The following is an 18,244-nucleotide window of genomic DNA, read 5'->3' as shown; positions in this document are numbered from 1 at the left end:
AGACATAGGCTACTGGCCTATGACTATATGTCCCTATCAAAAAAATGAGCATAATACTCAAATATGTGCATATTTAATAATGTTATATGTATGTACTACTATAAATCCATACCTTAAAAATTAGAAAAGATAGATTTCTTTATTATTAAATTTAAAATAAATGGAAATTCTAATATTTGGTTTCCTGAATCACAATTAATTATGTTGCTTAACCCCCGACATAGACCATTTGCCTATGAAAAATACACTGAGCATGGACAAATGCTTCTCTAAAGCTTTCCAGCTGTGTTTTATGAGATTTTATGGTTTAGAGTTTCAATATCTGTATGGTCTTATAACCCCCAATCTAAAAAGTTAAAATAATCATTGGCTCAACACTGAATATATCCCTAGGATCTTGGTCAAGGATCTGCTTCCTAGGAGCAGAAGCAGAACCACTGGGAGAAGATAGGCTTTGAGTCTGGCCTGGCCTTCCCACAGGTAAAGCTCTGCTGCAGACGAGTTCATGACCCAAAACTACAAAACACAGAAGGAAGTAAACGGGCATGAGTGAGAGTCAGCAGACACAAAGTAGGTTTAAATCCCAAGAACTTCAAGTAAAAGGACAATTTAATGGAAACCTCAAATTAAAATGTCTAAAATAATTGAAGGCATAAGAAAGATCAAGAATCTAAGAAAACAGAGCAGGCAGATTTGAAAAGGAACCAAATATGAAATGAAAATATAGTCATTAAAATTAAGTCCATGGATTGATTAAGAAGCAGTGTAGAGACAGCCAAAGAAAGGATTTGATGCGTGCTTACTGGCTCTGAGGAACACTACTGCTGTTCCAGTTGTCGTCAGAATACAAATCAGATGATGTGATGTATACCTAGATACCCCATCTACCACCCCTCCGGGTAACACCACTCACCAGCCTCCGGATCCACAGAGGAGAAAGAGCAAAATCCTTCACGTGACCTGGAAGCCCCACCCAACCTCCCCAACTCAGGTCCTCCGACTTAATTGCTCAGTTTCGCTGTTTCCTCAGGCACACTGGCCACCTTTCCGTTTTTCTAATGCTGCACTTCCACCTTCCACAGGCTTTTGAACATGCTGGTTTCCCATCTGAATATCCCACTCCCTTTACCCTCTCAGCCCATTCAACTCCCAGCTCAAGGGCACCTTCCTAGGGAAGCTTTCCTTACCCCACAGGGTAATAAGGATGCTTTGTTTCTAACGCTTAAAGAAGCTACCTCCTTCCCTTCGGGTACTTGTTTCAGTTTGTAGTCTCACATTGTTTGCTGTGGTGTGAACACCATCCATCTTCCCCCCTAGACTGTAAGTGCTGGGAGGGCAGGGCCATGTTGGTTTGGCTAACCATTGTGCCAGTGGTTGTACTTAGTATGTGCTAAATAAATATTTTTTATATGCTTAGATATTCCAGAAACATACAGAGCATAAATTTTGATATTAAAATAATTCAAAAGATAGTTTCTGTTGTTCCATGGTTAGTTTTGTCTTTTTAGCCATATTATCAGAAATTATATTTCTTCTTTCAAATCTCTCTTAAGCCAAATTACATTATTTCTTTGCTCAGATTGTTTACTGTTTTAAACAGGTCCTTGTCAGCATTCAGCTTTTGGTGCAGCTCCTCAGATTTCTTGCAAGATGGTCTGTAAAGCCCTGAGACACCATAGCAGTTTGAATTCTATGAATAGTGCCCGTTTTTACTGGGCACTGAGTAGACGTGTCCTGGGATTGGTGTTACACACAAAAAGAAGGCTGCGTGGGGGGCTGGCCCCGTGGCCGAGTGGTTAAGTTCGCGCGCTCCGCTGCCGGCGGCCCAGTGTTTCGTTAGTTCGAATCCTGGGCGCGGACATGGCACTGCTCATCAGACCACGCTGAGGCAGCGTCCCACATGCCACAACTAGAAGAACCCACAACGAAGAATACACAACTATGTACCGGGGGGCTTTGGGGAGAAAAATGAAAAAATAAAATCTTTAAAAAAAAAAAAAAAAAAAAGAAGGCTGCGTGGTGCCATGGGTTCCTCAGAAGCACATGTGATTTTTATTTTTTAGGTGGTCGTGAGCCTTCTTAGATCTGTTTACTGGCTGACTTTTTAAAAGTGTTCCTTTGGTAACCTTACTGTGGCTCACTATTTGGAATTGCGAGCAAGTGCTGGGCAGTGGGGAAGTGGAAGACCGAGGCTGCAAAGCCTCTGTGAGCTGGTAAGTTTCGGTCCCAGAGGACAGTGACACTGTGGCCCACTTTCGGCAGTGAAGAGGTATTGATTTTTCTCCCTCCCTGCTCTTAGCTGCGCCTCTGCAGTAGGTATGGTTTGCAGCATCTTTCCTGGGGAAGAGAGGAAAGACTGTCATGAACTTCATCACCCAACAATCAGACCTTTCAGACCAAACTGGATGGAATAGGAAAAGGGCTTCATTCAGTACCCTGGCTTTTGTGGCAGACGTTCCCTGCAGTTTGTAACAAATCTTGATGGACAATGGGAAGAAATGTGGGGATTTTTTTTAATGTTTTGGAAAGGGAGTGAAAGGATCAAATCAGTGAAAACAACGCAGCTTTGTGCAGTGACTGTGGAAGGTTAGCAAAGTGGTCTTGTCCAAGTTTTCAACACGATGTTCCGTGCCTGTTATAATTGGCTGCTAGGTAGGTTTGGACCTAACTAGAATGCCAGCGTTCGATTTCGCCGTGTCCTCGGTGGAGATGTGTCACCGTTTATGCTCGCCTTAGTGACAATTTTCTAAAATGGAAACTCGTGGGAAATCATTACAGTGTTTATATGTCTCCCTTGTCGGACAGTGTTATCCTGTGATATTTTACCAGTGTTTTCCACTGCATGATGGCATCTAGCGAAGGTTAAGGCAGAACAGGTCCCTCTGTAATTTTGTGACTACATTTTACTTAGCGAAGAAGAAAAGATAACTGACAATTAGGTATTTGGGATGTCACGGAAAGGACATGTGCAACTAATCAATGGCATCCTTTGGGAACATGATTTTATAAAACTGATAAGGTAGAAAAATCGGAATTTTGTGATTTGTGTTACATGATGATAATTGCACCTCTTCAATAAAAAAGACATTTCTCCTGGAGTAAACACTGAGCTTGCAGGGGATGCTGGTAGCAATGCTGTTGTTTTTCTGCCCTATTCAGGCAATTTTTTTGTAAATGTTTTTGTAGACTATGAGATTTTTTCCAGGCTTCTTTTAGAGTGATATTTCTGAAGGAATATCCAGTCTGTCTTAAGGAAAATCATTTATTCTTCTGAAAGTGAGTAAGACTGTATAAAGAATAATTATTTTTTTGCTTCTTAGAAGGTACACGATTGCCCAGTTTTAATGTTTATCTGAGTTAGATGTAGTAATGGCAAAGTCTCTTACAGAGTGCATCATACACTAGTTATAGTTCTTTAATTTAACCCCATTTCCTGTGTGCATCTTAATAATAAGCTGGGTTTTATACTTCCTAAGTGATAAATTGGTTGAAGATTTCTTCAGTGAGTTTTCCTGTTAATTCTACAGCATCTCCAATCTGCATGTGCATGAAAGAGCAACTAAAAGACTTTCAGATCCCAGGTTATATAGACGCTCTTATGCCTACTCTTCCCATGCATGTGCCACTTTTGCTAGTTGGTTGGTTTGTTTTGTGTGTGTGTGTGTGAGGAAGACTGGCCTTGAGCTAACATCTGTTGCCAATCTTCCTCTTTTTTGCTTGAGGAAAATTGACACTGAGCTAACGTCTGTAGCAGTCTTTCTCTATTTTTTGTATGCGGGATGCGGTCACAGCATGGCTTGATGAGCAGTGTATAGGTCTGCTCCTGGGATCCGAACCTGCAAACCCCAGGCTGCCACAGCAGATTGTGCACACTTAACCACTAGGCCACCAGGCTGGCTCCTAGTTTTGCTGGTTTTATTGCACAGGCTTCAATTAGAGAAAGACTCCTTCTCTGCTGGTTTGGACAGTACTTTCTTCTTGTTCCAGCAACTTTGAAAATCGCCACCCTCCTTCACAGAATGGTTGGTTAACTTAAAGACCACATTATCTCCTTGGCCCTCTACTGCCTCATTCCATGCTTGGTACCCACTATTGGATGACCTCTTCTTGTGGAAACTATCTTGAATCTTTTAGTTATTTTCATTGCTTGCCTCTAGCTCTTCCTAAGTTTATTCTTATTTCTCTTTCTTTGGGGGCTAGATAATGTTCCGTTAAGTGGAGTAAGAGGATTCCTCAGCTCATTTGACATTTTATGGAGCAGCACTTCTTGCTGACCTACCACTTGAGACCAACAGCACTTGTACACAAACACTACTCTCCATCTTGCATCTGGATAATTAATTCTGCCTCTTATAATATTTGACTTGGTACTTATACCTGTAAAAGTTAATTTATTGGGATTTATTTCCAACTTTTTCTCCAACTTATGTTCATTTTGAATTATGAAGTTTTAATGCATAAATTAGTTTCCCAACCATGCATTCCAACTTACATCCGTGTCAGAACTCTGCCATCAGAGTTATTAGTTAATCAGCTTGATAGCACTAGACCTGTGACCCATCACTGCCTAGTGGTTCAAAATGCCCCTAACACGTGTGGCATATAGTGCCTCATCAGCTGTCCTCTGAGCCAGCAGTAATGGGAACCCTCAATACCATAGGTTGTTGAATTCTGGAGTTCCATATAGAAGATACAAAAGCCATGAATATGAACTACTTTCTTAATTTGGTCCAGCAGTAGATATTGGTTGATCAGAAAGAAACCTTCACCAGGGTAGCCTCACTGGCAGGCAAATATTTTCAGCCACAGCCCAGAGCTGAAAGCACTAATGAATGCCAGTAGCGGGGCGGCCCACGCTCCAGCGGGGTTCTAATTGACAAAGAGGTGGAGAACTGAAGCAAGAGGCCAGCGCGGCCTTTGGGGAGCCGGCGCACAGCACAGGCCCAGCAGTGCTTCAGGCATCAGGCCAAACGAAGAGTGTGCCCAGCAGCGTTACTGCCACATCGGAGCCAAAAACGGGCGTCCTTAGCTGGGCTGTCAGGGGCCTGTGAACCTCCTGCCACAGCTGGCACAGTTATCTATGTATGTGTGTTTTTTAGCAAGCAAGATTCTCAGCTCTCATCCGATTTTCAGAGGGATCCATGAATCATAGAGGGCTAAGAAGCTCTGTTCGCTAGATGGACAGTAATCCAGACTTCCAAAACCAATAAAATAGATTGTTGGGAATTGATACAACAATAAGATTCAAAGGAAACAGAATTAACATTTATTGAATGCTAATTTTGTGCCAGAGACTCTTGAAGACATCATCTAATCCTCACAGTAACCCTTTAAGGTAGGCAAAGGAGGTGTTCGAACCCAGGTCTTGCTCTAAAGCCATATTCTTCCTTCTACGCTGCCTCGCGAAAGAATGAAAACGGCAAACATTGAAGATTAATCAAAACTAAAGATAAGCAAGCTAAAACCATGGAGAAATATGATTTGATATTAAAAAATGTCATTTATGTACATTTTCAAAATAGCTTATCTATTGAATAAAGTTGGGTGATTTAAACCAGACTAGGGTCCCAAGCATGTGGGATGGCCCAGGGTGCAGCTTCAAGAAGGAGTTCTTCTTGAGCAAAAGCTTTTCAAGAAACTGAAGAAGATGTGAATGGAACAGGTGTGAGGCCCCACTTCACTGTTGGGTCTCTCATGGAATGAAATCATGTGTTTATGAACCAAAAGATTTGGTTGAACTAATTTAATTTCTCTTTTGCATCTCTGGGCTAACTAATAACAGTCATGTCACTTGTACATACTTTATTAAATTAGGCAAGTTCTACTATATTACCCTCTATCTCTGTGCCTAAGTATTAATTATTTTCTTAGAAGCCTTCTTAGCAGGGTTTAGAAAATACTCCCACCATAGAGCTAAATGCTTAACCTAACTCCCTGAAGGGGCTTTCTTTATAACTGTAAATCCTGAAATCCATATTGGTCATGGCTTTACAGAAAATATTATTTGAGAATATTCAGTGAACATTTAACAACAGTGCTCACAGATTTCTGGAGTTTTCCATATTTCTTTTTTTGTCAGTATATCTTACCTAAACAATGTGATCATCTATTTGAATACTCCGTGTGAGAGGCTGAGCAGGATTAATTCTTGTCCTGGTGTTGCAGTGTAAACAGCTTTTTGCCTGTCTTTTGTCATTAATGATCATGCTGTAGATGTAGCCGGTGCCTTGTAAGCCAATCTGTCAAGGCAAATAAACAATTCACCTTGTTAAAATTCCCTAAATCTTGCATTAATAAAACCAAAGTAACCCCCTGAACACTCAAGAGATGTCTTCCTCCATACTGCAGTGATGGATGACATGTCTAAAGATCCTGGAAATTAAGTAGTTCAGGTCATTAAAAGTGTCCCACACTTGTTATTGATTTAATTTATTTTAAAAGGTGGGGGTGGAGATAAGACTGTTACCCCCACCCCAATTTTTTTTTTTTCAGTCTGAGAGCTACCACTTGTACACATAATTAAAACTATTGCTTAGGTGAATAACTCTGTATTTGTTACAACATTAAGCTTTGTTATTCAAATAGGTATTATATCATCCTCTTAATCAGATATCTAGAAGTAAGTAGATAATCATTGCAACTTGCGTTATGGCAAAAATTCTTTGGCGCTTCATGTGTATGATGATTCCTAGAACCTTTGAGTTCTGGGTACTGAAATAATGACCGTCTGGCCACCCCAAATATTTCCTCAGGTAGATAAACATTTAGATGAAGGTCAAATGGTTTGAAGAAAATTAACTGAAATAGTAATGAAAGTATGCCTCTGGATAGAGGAGTTTTTTTCTTTATTTTATGAGTTTTTTATTTTCTAGTTTTATAATCAAGAAAAGAGTCAACGTTTTAGATGGATGGATGGGTCAGTGAGTGGGTGGGAAGATGGATGGACGGGAAAATATGTAGAGAGTAGCACAGTTTTTCAGTTTTATATCACTACATTCTAAGGCAAGTTTAGGTTATGCGTGTGTGTGTTTACTTGTTTGTAGCTAATTTTCTCCACCAGCCCACACTCTGCTGGACTTGTAATATTCACTGCCATATCTCAGTGCCTAATATAATAGATGCTCAGTAAATATTTGTTTAATGAATAAAGTACAATCCCAAGTACTTTCCTTTTCTTCTCTTTTTTATTCCTTAAGCCTCAGTGGTACAATGGGCTATGAAAGGACTAGTAAGAGCTCCAGACAGGGCTGGCTCTCCAGACGACCCGTCTCCAGGGCTAGCACAGCAGGAAGAGTGAGCGCTAATGTAGTGGAGGTCAGCCTGCAAGGACTGGAGACCTATGTGGCTGCTCATTCCATTTCTGTGTCCTGAACTGAGTTACAGTATTCCAAAAACCTGGAGAGACGGGATAGCTCAGTATGTAAATTATGGCTAAAAACAGTACGTTATATAGAATTATGTATGTATAAGATTCATATAACTTGACCTTACTTTTGTCATTTGTTATGTCCCATATGCGTCACCTTGCAAAACTGTTCTTGATCAGCTGTGTGAGTGACATTTCACATCAATTCTCATTGTTCTTTAAACAGCATGTGCTTACTAGGGAAAAAAAGTCATGGTAAATTATAAAAATAACCCTTGAGAATAGTTATATTAATTTCAGAGATTATTGTACAGTCTGCTTTTTCCATGATCTTTGTAAAAAGAAAAAAAGGGAGGGAGGGGCAAATACACAATCAGTTCACACACTCTAGCAGACTTTTTAAAAATAGATATGTATAAAAATGCACTCTGTAGTTCTCCATTAGATTTGTCCTTAAAATTGCATAATCTGGATATCTGAGAACTGACATGGTTATGCCATTATGCTGCTTTTTAGCAGAGCTCCCTAAATGGAAGAACTCTATAGATTTTTTTTCAGTATATATGCGGATTTACACTTAGTGGTAAAGTTGTTACTGACCCTTTAAGTGGAGCCATCGAAATAGCAGTAAATGTCAGTTGATCCTAATGCCGAAACAGGTGAGAGCTGAGGGATCTTGACTAAATCTTCCAGTTAAAAAAACCATGTATAGTATTTCCTAAACAGCAGTGGTCTCTTGTGGATATGCACACACACACACCAGGCCACTTTATCACTCAGTAAAGAAAATCTGATGTACATATCTTAGCAGTATTATTGATGTTCCCAGGGTTTTTAAATACTCTGGATTAGAATCACCATGAAGGCAGGAACTATGTCTACCTGGTACTCCACTCTCTTGCTCTCTAGTCAGCATCTGAAGTATAGTAGATGCTCCGTAAATGCTGGTTGGTGAAAAAATAGATAAAATGGAGCATTTGCTGACACTGAATAGCGTTTGTGCCAGCCTGAATTCTTGGTGGGTAAAATGGGGACCACTCCTCATGTTGATTGTGAGGAATGATGCTGGTAAGAACTTTGATGCATGGTTATGACTTTTTGAAATAGTTCATTTGATTGATTGCCTAGCAAACTTCCCTTTCTATTCTGTTTTCTACTTTCACAGGCTGTCATTTTAGAAAATGAAGAACTTCCCAAACTGTTTCTTGATTTCCTAAATGTGCGACACTTGCCCTCTCTACCAAAGGCAGAGAGTTGTGGGTAAGAATTGTTGTTTATGTATTGGACATGGATTTTAAGTTATTCTCCAACCACTTACTGCCATAACAAATAGCCCAAGTGGTGCCAGAAGGGCCAGCCTAGCCACGCCCATTCTTTTGGCTTGGGACAGCACGCGCTCGCCCCCTGCTTGTAGTCAGAGGAATTCCTCCTAAGTCCTCATCCCAATATTACTGCCAAATGGCCAAGGCTCAGTAACTCAGGTTAGACTTAAGGAATTGACTTTTTAAATTATGCTGTTACATGGAGTGATACTACATGATGGGAATTCTGAATCTAAGATAGCCTGTTTAGAGACTAATATATTTATTTGTGGATACTTGATTAAAGTCTATATCCCCTTGGCAGATATATTTATATAATTTTAAAGCTGTAAATTACCTTAGAGATGATTTTACCCAAATCCCTTTATTTTAGAGTTGAGCAAACAGACACAGGAATTAAGTGCCTTTCCCAAGATCTCTTGCCTTGTAGCTGGCAGAGCCCAGGCCTTCCGGCGTAAGCTCTTTCCCCACTGTCCTGCTGTCTCCCCCTGAGGAACTTCTGAATGTGGGGCTGCAGATCCTAATCTCTGTCTACCAGGAACCAGACCTTCGATATCCTCAGCAATTAGGAGAAGTTCTGAAGAATTAACTCTGAAATAAGCCACTCTCCCAGCTCTGGGAAGCTTGACTTGTGTTGGACTGGCCTCCGAAGGCAGTCAGCAACATCCCTGACACATTGCATCCACTTGCAGAGAAACACGTCTTCACAAACTCTCTGCAAATCCAAGCAGGGGAGAGGCTTTTATCCATTCTCTTGCTGCCTCCAGACCTGCCTGAAGGACCACACTGACTACAAGACGTTTGAGCTAACCACACCCAAAGTCCTGTTAAACCCCTTCCGTCTGCTGGATGAGAAGCTGCAAACACCTGTCACACAGCTCTCACCGGCAGTGTTTACTTAGGATCCCTTTCCACTCACCCCAGAGCACAAATTATACAGCTCACCACAGAATATGCGTTGTCAGTGTGTCCTGTTCCAACTTGTGTGCATTTACTGGGAGGTCGAGCTTCATATTTGGTTGTGTATTTTTAAGAAGAGATGTTGGGAATACAGTGAGTGAAATCTTTTCTCCATTATATAAGCCCAAAAGTGAAACCATAGGATTTTGAAGTGATCTTCAGGAAAATTGCAATTCAAGCATATTGCAGTGTTAAGATTCTTTAGAATGAGGCATCAGCCATGCTGTGACTCTGTGAAAACACCTGATTCTCTTTTCAAAATCTCTCCCATTTGGAGCTCTAAGAATACTGGCTGTTTTTCCCTTTGTTGGCATAAACATTGACTCAACTTAGGTGGTCTTTTTCTTTTTCTTTAAAAATTTTTAGATCTTTTGATGAGACAGAATCCGAAGAGTCAAGGTAAGAACTAATACTGGTCCATCAGGCATTGTACAAACCAGGACTAGGACTCTGGTTGTGTTATCTGTTTAATTACTGTGGAATAAATGTTTCAGGTCATGATTTTCTTGAAAACCTTCATTAGGAAATTGATTTTAAGATTATAAATATTTGATCGGAAGTTCCAGCAGTAACCAGTTACATCTAGGAGAGAAGAAAGAAGAGTCTTCTATAGTTTCATACAAGTAATAAGGATGTTGTTTTATCAATCATCATACTGCAAGATTTACAAAACAACAGCACTTTTCAGCAGTGATTTATTATATAGATTGTACGTTTGCTTCAACTTCCACAAAGAAATGTTTGGAAGATGAGCGCGGTGCTGGTTTGTCCCTCCATTTCTGCTTGCTATTATTCACCCGCACCGTTAGATACGTAAACCTTGAGATGTCCCTGCACAGCAGTTTGATCCCCTCAAAGCTAGTTTGTAGTGTTTTCTGTTTACCGTCGTCCCCTGATGCTGACATGCCTGTTCTTGACCTTTCCAGCAAACTGTCCCACCAGCCGGTTCTGCTGTTCCTCAGGGATCCATACGTCTTGCCTGCAGCCAGCGGTAATCAAACCTGTCATCTGCTAACAGCTCTTTACTGATCTGACCCTGCACCACATAAACCGCGTTTTTAATACAGGTCTAACAGAGTGACATTGGTCCAGGGCTTAATAATCTGCCAATAAACCAGTGCTCTTGGTGTAAGAGACATTCAGAATTTTAATTGGGGCAGGCCTTTCAGGAGGAAATGTAATTTTTCTTTCTCTCTTGCCAGGCTATTTTGAATTAGAGTAATAAGGAGGAAAGATATTTATTGTCTTTAATCTTTTTTAGCAGTTATTTTGGCCTCTGCTTGTTTTTATCCAGATACGAGGGTTTGAATCCGAGGCCCTGGCCTTTTTTAAAATGCTTCTTCCCCAAAGCTGTGTATGTGCATTGCATGTGTACCCCCATTTCCATTTAGATTATAGCATCTTTGATGATGAATATTTTTAAAAGTAGTCTATTTAAATACAGTGAATTAATTTAAGTATAAATGTAACCAATATTTTAGCCTGAGTCCTTTGTGCCAAGAAATTTAAATTAATGTGTCCCCTCTCACAGTGTTCTGTTAGGCAGCTCTTCATAAGTACATTCTCCAATATTATCTCATTTAATTTCCTTAACAACCTATGAAATAGGCGGAGCAGGTATCATCAGTGGCTAATGAGAAAATTGGAGCCCAGGGAGGTCCTGATTTGCCCAGTCTCACATGCTGATGGGTGGACCCTGGTTGCCTAATTTCTCCTTCTGTGCTCTTGGCGTATACAGTCATGAATCACTTAACAACGGGATACATTCTAAGAAGTGTGTCTTTAGGCAGTTTTGTTATTGTGCGAACATCATAGAACGTACTTCGACAAACCTAGATGGTAGAGCCTACTACATACCTAGCCTGTGTGGTAGTGATTTTATGGGACCTCTGTCATATATGTGGTCCATCGTTGTCCGAACTGTCATTATTCAGCACATGGCTGTAGTGAATTTTCAGCCTTTGTCTCTGAAAGTAACTAAGTAGATAGCAACTAAATAGCAATAGGTAAATTATCTGTTGAAATCATTCTTACATTCTGACAATAAAGCCTTATGACCAGCAAGAGAGACGGGCTGTTCTCTGTAGCAGGGATGCGTGTACTCTGATCACCCACTTACCTGTCAGTTTAAGGAAGGCTGGCCAGGATGCAGCCCAGCTCCATTGAGGGACCATTCCTAGCACCCTGATCAGAGACAGCTGCCTTCGAATATGGTCTTATAGTATTTTTCCTATAGAATCCTTTCAGTGAGGAATAATTCCTGTCATTAGCATTTTCTTCCCATGGTTAACAAATGCACATGTTATAATAGTTGATACTATGTTAACAAAATGTTACATTTAAAAATATTCATGATGTAGCCTAGTCTAGATTAAATGGGTAATGTTTTATAAAGTATTCTTTTTCTTTTTTCTTTTTTTTTTTTTTTGCTGAAGAGGATGTTCCCTGATTTAACGTCTGTTGCCAATCTTCCTCTTTTTTGCTTCAGGAAGATTCACCCTCAGCTAACATCTGTGCCAGCCTTCCTCTATTTTGTATGAAGAACACCACCGAAGCATGTCCACCAACGAGTGGTGTAGGTCTGTGCCCAGAAACCGAACAAACCTGGGCTGCTGAAGCAGAGTGCCCTGAACTTAACTGCTAGGCCACGGGGTCGGCCCTAAAGTATTCTTAATATCTTTTAAAAATGGTTCCACAAGTACTTTTTCCAGGTATTGTTTGTGCTCAAATAGTTCATGCATTTGACTGAAATTCCTACAGAAGTACAGAGAGTGGGATGATCGCTGTGGACTAGAATAGCCAGGATGCTTTGTAGAAGAAGAAAGGTGTTTTATGATCCTTAAATCCTATTCATCTAGCTTTTTAAGCAGCATGTGCTATGCACCTGGCTTGGCAATGAAGAACAGGAGAAGCTTTCTGGGTTCTTTCGTCGGGGTGAATGTCTGCAGCTAGAAAGATTAATAAGTATGTACCATTGGTAGAATGTTGGTGTGGATAAATGACTTGCACAAAAAGAGGACTCCTGCTTGAGAGTAAATGAAAATCATGGGTTTGATGGACAGCATGGAACCAGGTACTGGAGACCCGGTCACTAGATCTGTCTTCCTGGAATTTTGGCCAACCCAATTTCATAAATCAGATTCTTATTGTCTTAGAAGTATTATCCAGGTGGTATATTCTTGCAAATCTTTTGTATTTAATTTAAAGATAAATTTTACTTGCATCACATTTTTGTGTTATTAGATTTCTTAACAAAATGTTGAGGTTACTATTCCAGAGGATACTGAATATGGAAATATCTTCACAGGTATAGGGGCACCGACAAAAGTAGAGGAGTGTTTGTCTTTAAAGTTCTGACAGCTAAACACTATCTTCTTATTAAATGCTAATAATCCAACGTTATTCTCTTAGTGTATGCTTTTTGGCCTTTGGTTTGATTTTTCTGGGAAATTCAGAACAGCTCTTTCCCAGGTGCCCAGTGACTGCAGAGTGGCTAAACTCTATGGACATTTTCCAGTCCTCCTCTTACTTGACCTCACATCAGCCTTAGCCACTGTTGACCACTTTCTCCTCTTTCAAATACTGTCTTGTCTTGGCTTTTCCCCTGTTCTACTGTACTTCCAATCTCTGGCAGTTTACCCGAAGGCTGTCATAGACTATCCCCTCTTCTCATTACACTTTCTTTTGAATAATCTTCTCCTTGCTTGTGGCCTTGGTTACCTTGTGTATACAGCTGAGTCACAATATTGTATTTCCTCCCCAACTGTCTCTGTGAGCTCCAGGCCCTTACATGGCTTACAGGGCCCTCTGTGGTCTGGCCCTGGCTCGTGTTTCTACTGGGACCCCCTCACACACTCTGCTGCAGCCACACTGGAATTGTTTCTGGGCCTCACGTGTGCTGAACTCCTGTCCCCATCAGGGCACTCGCTGTTTCTTCCTCCTTGAACCCTCTTCTTGTTCAAGAAACAGTTGCATTGCTGGCTCTTTCAGCTGCAACTTCAGAGAGCCTTTGCCGACTGCCCTCAGGAAGCCTCTCAGAGTCCCTCCACCCCATTCACCATTTTTTTTAAAGGTTCACAGTAAGTGTTTATAAAATAAATGACAACAGCAAAACCTATCCTAAATCACTTTCCCTCTCATCAACTCTCAATGGAAAACAAAGGCAAGGGAAGTTTTCTGAGTAATTCAAGCAATAATGGACATTGTATTAAATCATACCTATGGTGAAGCCAAGTCATACATACTCCATTTGGAATGGGACAGATGAGAAAAAAAAATGACCTCTGATTGTCTCAGCATTGGTCACTGGTTGGTGGACCTTGTTATAAAATACGTCCATCCCATTCACTTGAATCAGAGCACCCTATTTGCTTCTTTCATAGTCATGATCACAAACTTTGTTCCCTTTTTTGTCTCTCTTTCTGTCATATTCACCATCTAAATCTCCAGCATCCAGCATCTGCTCAGCATTTGCTGGACAATAAATACCGGGCCTTGGCGTGGGCTCTTCCCTCCACCGGGAATGCCTTTCACCCGGACTCCCTCACAGCTGGCTGCTATGCCACTTCGTTCCAATGATGCCTTCACAGAAGGGTCTTCCGCCTCGCCTTCCTGTCCCCTTTCACCCTCTGGCCCCATGCCCAGCTTTATATTTTACCTTGCCCTGAAGTCACTGCTTGACCTATAATTGTGCTGTAGAATTACCCAAAATATTTAATGTTATTTTGCTTTTTTGTCCGTTTTTGCTGAACTTGCCTATTTGAATCCATTTAAGCTAAATATGTTTATGATGTACTTTCATTAACCTTCAGATAGACTTTTGTATTTTAGGTGGCAAAGGAAAAATGCATATATGCTAATGCATGTAATGTTTGGGCATTTTACTGAAAATTAATCAACAGCTCCATTTATGGCTATTGGTTTCAGTGCACTTCTCTGTGGGAGAAATTCATTTAGAATTAAAATTAACTTAGCTAAATCATTGCTTTTGTTTGGGATCTAAATATACAGGTTTAAGACCTATTGCAAACTTTTAAAGATAATGTTTTATGAAAAATTATGTTACTAAATGTTGGATTAAAGCAAACACTAGGAAATTCAAGTGTCATCAACCAAAAGTAAGTGAACACTCATGTATTGGAGATATTTTTAAAACATATTTTGAGGGCCGGTCCGGTGGCCAAGTGGTTGGGTTTGCACGCTCCGCTTCAGCGGCCCAGGGTTTTGCAAGTTCGGATCCTGGGCACGGACATGGCACTGCTCATCAGGTCACCCTGAAGTGGCATCCCACATGCCACAACTAGAAAGACGCACAGCTAAAATATGCAACTATGTACTGGGGTGATTTGGGGAGAAAAAGCAGGAAAAAAGAAAGATTGGCAACAGTTGTTAGCTCAGGTGCCAATCTTTAAAATAAAACAAAAAACATGTTTTGGCAGCCAGCCCAGTGACATAGTGGTTAAGTTTTCACGCTCCGCTTCGGACGCCTGGGGTTCATGGGTTCAGATCCCAAGTGCAGACCTACATACCGCTCATCAAGCCACTCTGTGACAGCATCCCACATAAAAAATGAAGGAAGATTGGCAACAGATGTTAGCTCACAAGCAATCTTCCTCAGCAAAAAAAACAAAAAAGACCCACCTATTTTGTTTGTTTATTCATTTGCTTGTCTCCCTGACTAGCATGTAAGTTCCATGGCCTGGGTGGGAACTGTTATTTACTTATAATCCCAGTAATTAGAGAGTACTTGGTACATAATAATAGCTGGTACTTACCGTGTGCCAAGCTTAGGTCGAAGCATTTTGTCTCACTCATCAATTTTTATGACAACCTGTCAGGTAGGTACTATTATGAAATCCCTCCCTAGTCACATCGAATCCATCACCACTCTGGACTTGTTCCAGTCTGCTCTCGGAATGGCAGCCAGAGTCATCTTTTCAAAACACAATTCAGTTCTCTCTCACTCTTAAAAATCCTTCAATAGCTTCTCATTGCTTTTTAGATAAAGCCAGAATTCCTGTCCATTCTTTCCTGGGTTGAATTGGCCCCTGCCCCAGGCCTCCTCGCAGCTCCTCTTACTACACTCGCCTCCATCTAGGTCTTTGAACCCCCCTCCAGGCTCCCTGCTGCCGCACACTTTCCACCTGGTTAGCTCCCTCGTGTGTCCTCAGAGAGCCTGTCTCCCCCCCGATGACTCCAGTCCCCTTGTAAGTGGTTTTACGTAGTGGATACTCTATAGAGGTTGGATAGTAAATGAATGCATTTATTATGTTTTGTCTAAAAACATTGGACTACTTAATTTCCTTGTACAATAACTATATTTGCTTAAAGTGGTTGTCTTTAGCATAAATCCTGGATATAATTATGTGCAGATCAAAGTTTAGGAATTAAACTTCTGAACCATGGCATGGATTTGTCCCCCTGTTCAAGCAACCGTATTTTCCCTGCTCTGCTGACTGGAACATGGTACAACATACTGTACTCCTCTGGGCTCCCTTGGTATCTCCTATAAAAATGTAGCTGATTTTTCAAGTTTGACAGGATGGCTTTTGTCGGAAATTTGCCCTTTTAAGTTAGGAAGACAGGCCCCCATCTAACTGCTCTCCAGAAGCTGGTGTAATAGCACACGCATACTCAAGACAACTTGGACGAAGCACTGCTGTAAACCACAATGGAAAAACTGCAGCAAAGTATTCCCAGTAGAAATCTTGGAATTCCTTCAAGTATATTGAGATTTTGTTAGAAATTGAATTGCCAGTGTAATCCATCTTCCTTGTGAGAAAACATTCAGATAAAGAGCTGGGGCCCGGCAGCATTAACCATGAGAACATCCCTTAAATCAATAAGCTACAAATCTGGCCGCGCAGTCCTGCAGCGCCTGGCGGTGCGCTCCAGCGGCTGTGGGCTGCAGCGGCATGACTGATAGCATGAACCAGGGCAAACTGCCTGGCGAGGCAGATTCCGACGTTATCCCAGGACCTGCCTCGTTAGAGTCTACAAACTGCAATTCAAATTTATCGATGTGCATAAGGAGAGCAGTTTTCCTTTTGTTTTTCAGATTTTCCAAATGTGGTTATTGAAGGAGTTCTCCATGGGATATTTTACCCTCATCTACAGCCCAGGTAGGAATCCTACGCGGCGAGAAGAAGCTGCAGCAAGTTCCGAAGTCATAGTCAAGGAAATCGATAGCTACCAAATTAACCTAAACTGTATGACATAACAGCTCTAGCTAGTGTCACATCACAGTCCCAGCTTAATTCAGGGCAGGGATGTTTCCGTTAGAGTGGTGCTTCTAAAAATAGAAACTGAACCAGGGTGGTGCTGAGGCCAAGTGTTTAAGAAGAAGAACGTAGCTGCCAATTTAGAAACCCAAAAACAGAAGGTTCTGGAAGATCCCTGGGAGCGGCGCGTGTAACAAAACAAAGTTGCTGTCTGCTGCAGTTGCACCATTTGCTAATTGAAAATCTTATCCTGAATCATACTGAGACTGATCAACTTTGGGAGCTTCCTGGTTCAGATTTCATAGCACACTAATCTTTTCAACGTGAGATTTTTCTCAGCCGGTGATAGATACATTCTGAAGTGCTGGCACCAGAGGCGTATCATAGAAACACACTGTGCTAAATGTGAGGAGGGAACTAAACTGGAAATTAAATTATACTGATAATGTTAGGGCATTTTTTAAATCATGGCATTTTTATTTACATTACAGCAGAGTTGCATCATAACCAGGGGTTAGCTTTTAATGTCAATACATAGGATAAAATCAGGTCTCAAGATTAGCCTTGACAGCTGTTTAGAAAGGCGCCATATTGGAGGTCTGTCCATCCACCACAACCAGTTCTTCCTCCAGTATTGGAAGAAATGACTGTTTCTTTGGTTGAAGACCAATTGAAGTTGTTGGAGTTTGGTTACGGGTGATTTTGTGAAAAACATATACCTTTAAACACTAGAATCACACTTAGCCCTGTAAGATGCTTGCCCTGTAAGAGACAGATGGGAACTGATAGTGACTGAGGGAACACCAGATTGACAACACTCATCTTGGTTTACTCAAGAGCGTCCATTCATTGAATAGGTGGTATTGCCACAGGATTTACTCTTGTTTTCCTTTTCACTGACCTCATATATTGAATTGATGTAAGTGAAATGTGTTTATGATGTAACTCCTCTGTACATCTTATGGACATTCATATTTTGAGTAGTAAAGGCTAAAAGCATATTTGCAACCTGTATGTGTGTGCTGTATTTGGGCATTTCATTAAAAACTAATTAATAGGTAGCCTATTTATGGTTATTAGTTTTAATAAGCTTCTGTGTGGGAGAAAAATATTTAGATTCAAAACTAATAACTAAATCATGGTTTTTGATTAGGATCTAAATATACAGGTTTAAAGCCTACTGCAAACTTTTAGAGATCTGTTTATGATAGATATGTTCCTACATGTTGAAACAAGCAAGAACTAAATAATCAAGTGTCATCAACCAAAAATAACGGCATAGTCAAGTGTTGCAGATATTTTTTAAATGTTTTTGTTATTAGCTATTTTGAGTTAAATAAAAACAACCAGAATGTTTGAATTTGTCTTCTACTCCT

At 40.7% G+C, this 18,244-nt stretch overlaps 1 protein-coding gene across 11 annotated transcripts in view; it reads left to right on the top strand.

Annotated features, from left to right (window-relative positions):
- The window catches only part of SNX24 (sorting nexin 24), a 141,186-nt gene extending 122,958 nt beyond the window's left edge, over window positions 1-18,228 (top strand). For 9 of the 11 annotated variants that reach the window (XM_046666905.1, XM_046666904.1, XM_046666907.1 and 6 more), the window contains 4 exons: window positions 8,532-8,626; window positions 10,015-10,047; window positions 10,575-10,639; window positions 16,706-18,228. In XM_046666905.1, the coding sequence (XP_046522861.1) occupies window positions 8,532-8,626; window positions 10,015-10,047; window positions 10,575-10,639; window positions 16,706-16,773 (261 nt within the window). In that variant the 3' untranslated portion in view covers window positions 16,774-18,228. Of the gene's footprint in view, window positions 1-8,531; window positions 8,627-10,014; window positions 10,048-10,574; window positions 10,640-12,136; window positions 12,228-16,705 lie in introns of all 11 variants that reach the window. The other 2 variants (XR_006889388.1, XM_046666906.1) reach the window with 2 other exon arrangements.
- The last annotated feature ends 16 nt before the right edge of the window (window positions 18,229-18,244 follow it).

Source organism: Equus quagga, chromosome 7 (genome assembly GCF_021613505.1).
Source record: "Equus quagga isolate Etosha38 chromosome 7, UCLA_HA_Equagga_1.0, whole genome shotgun sequence".
Taxonomy (NCBI): Eukaryota; Metazoa; Chordata; class Mammalia; order Perissodactyla; family Equidae; genus Equus; species Equus quagga.
The sequence above is the reverse complement of the archived record's forward strand: the minus strand, read 5'-3'. Positions and strand labels throughout refer to the sequence as shown.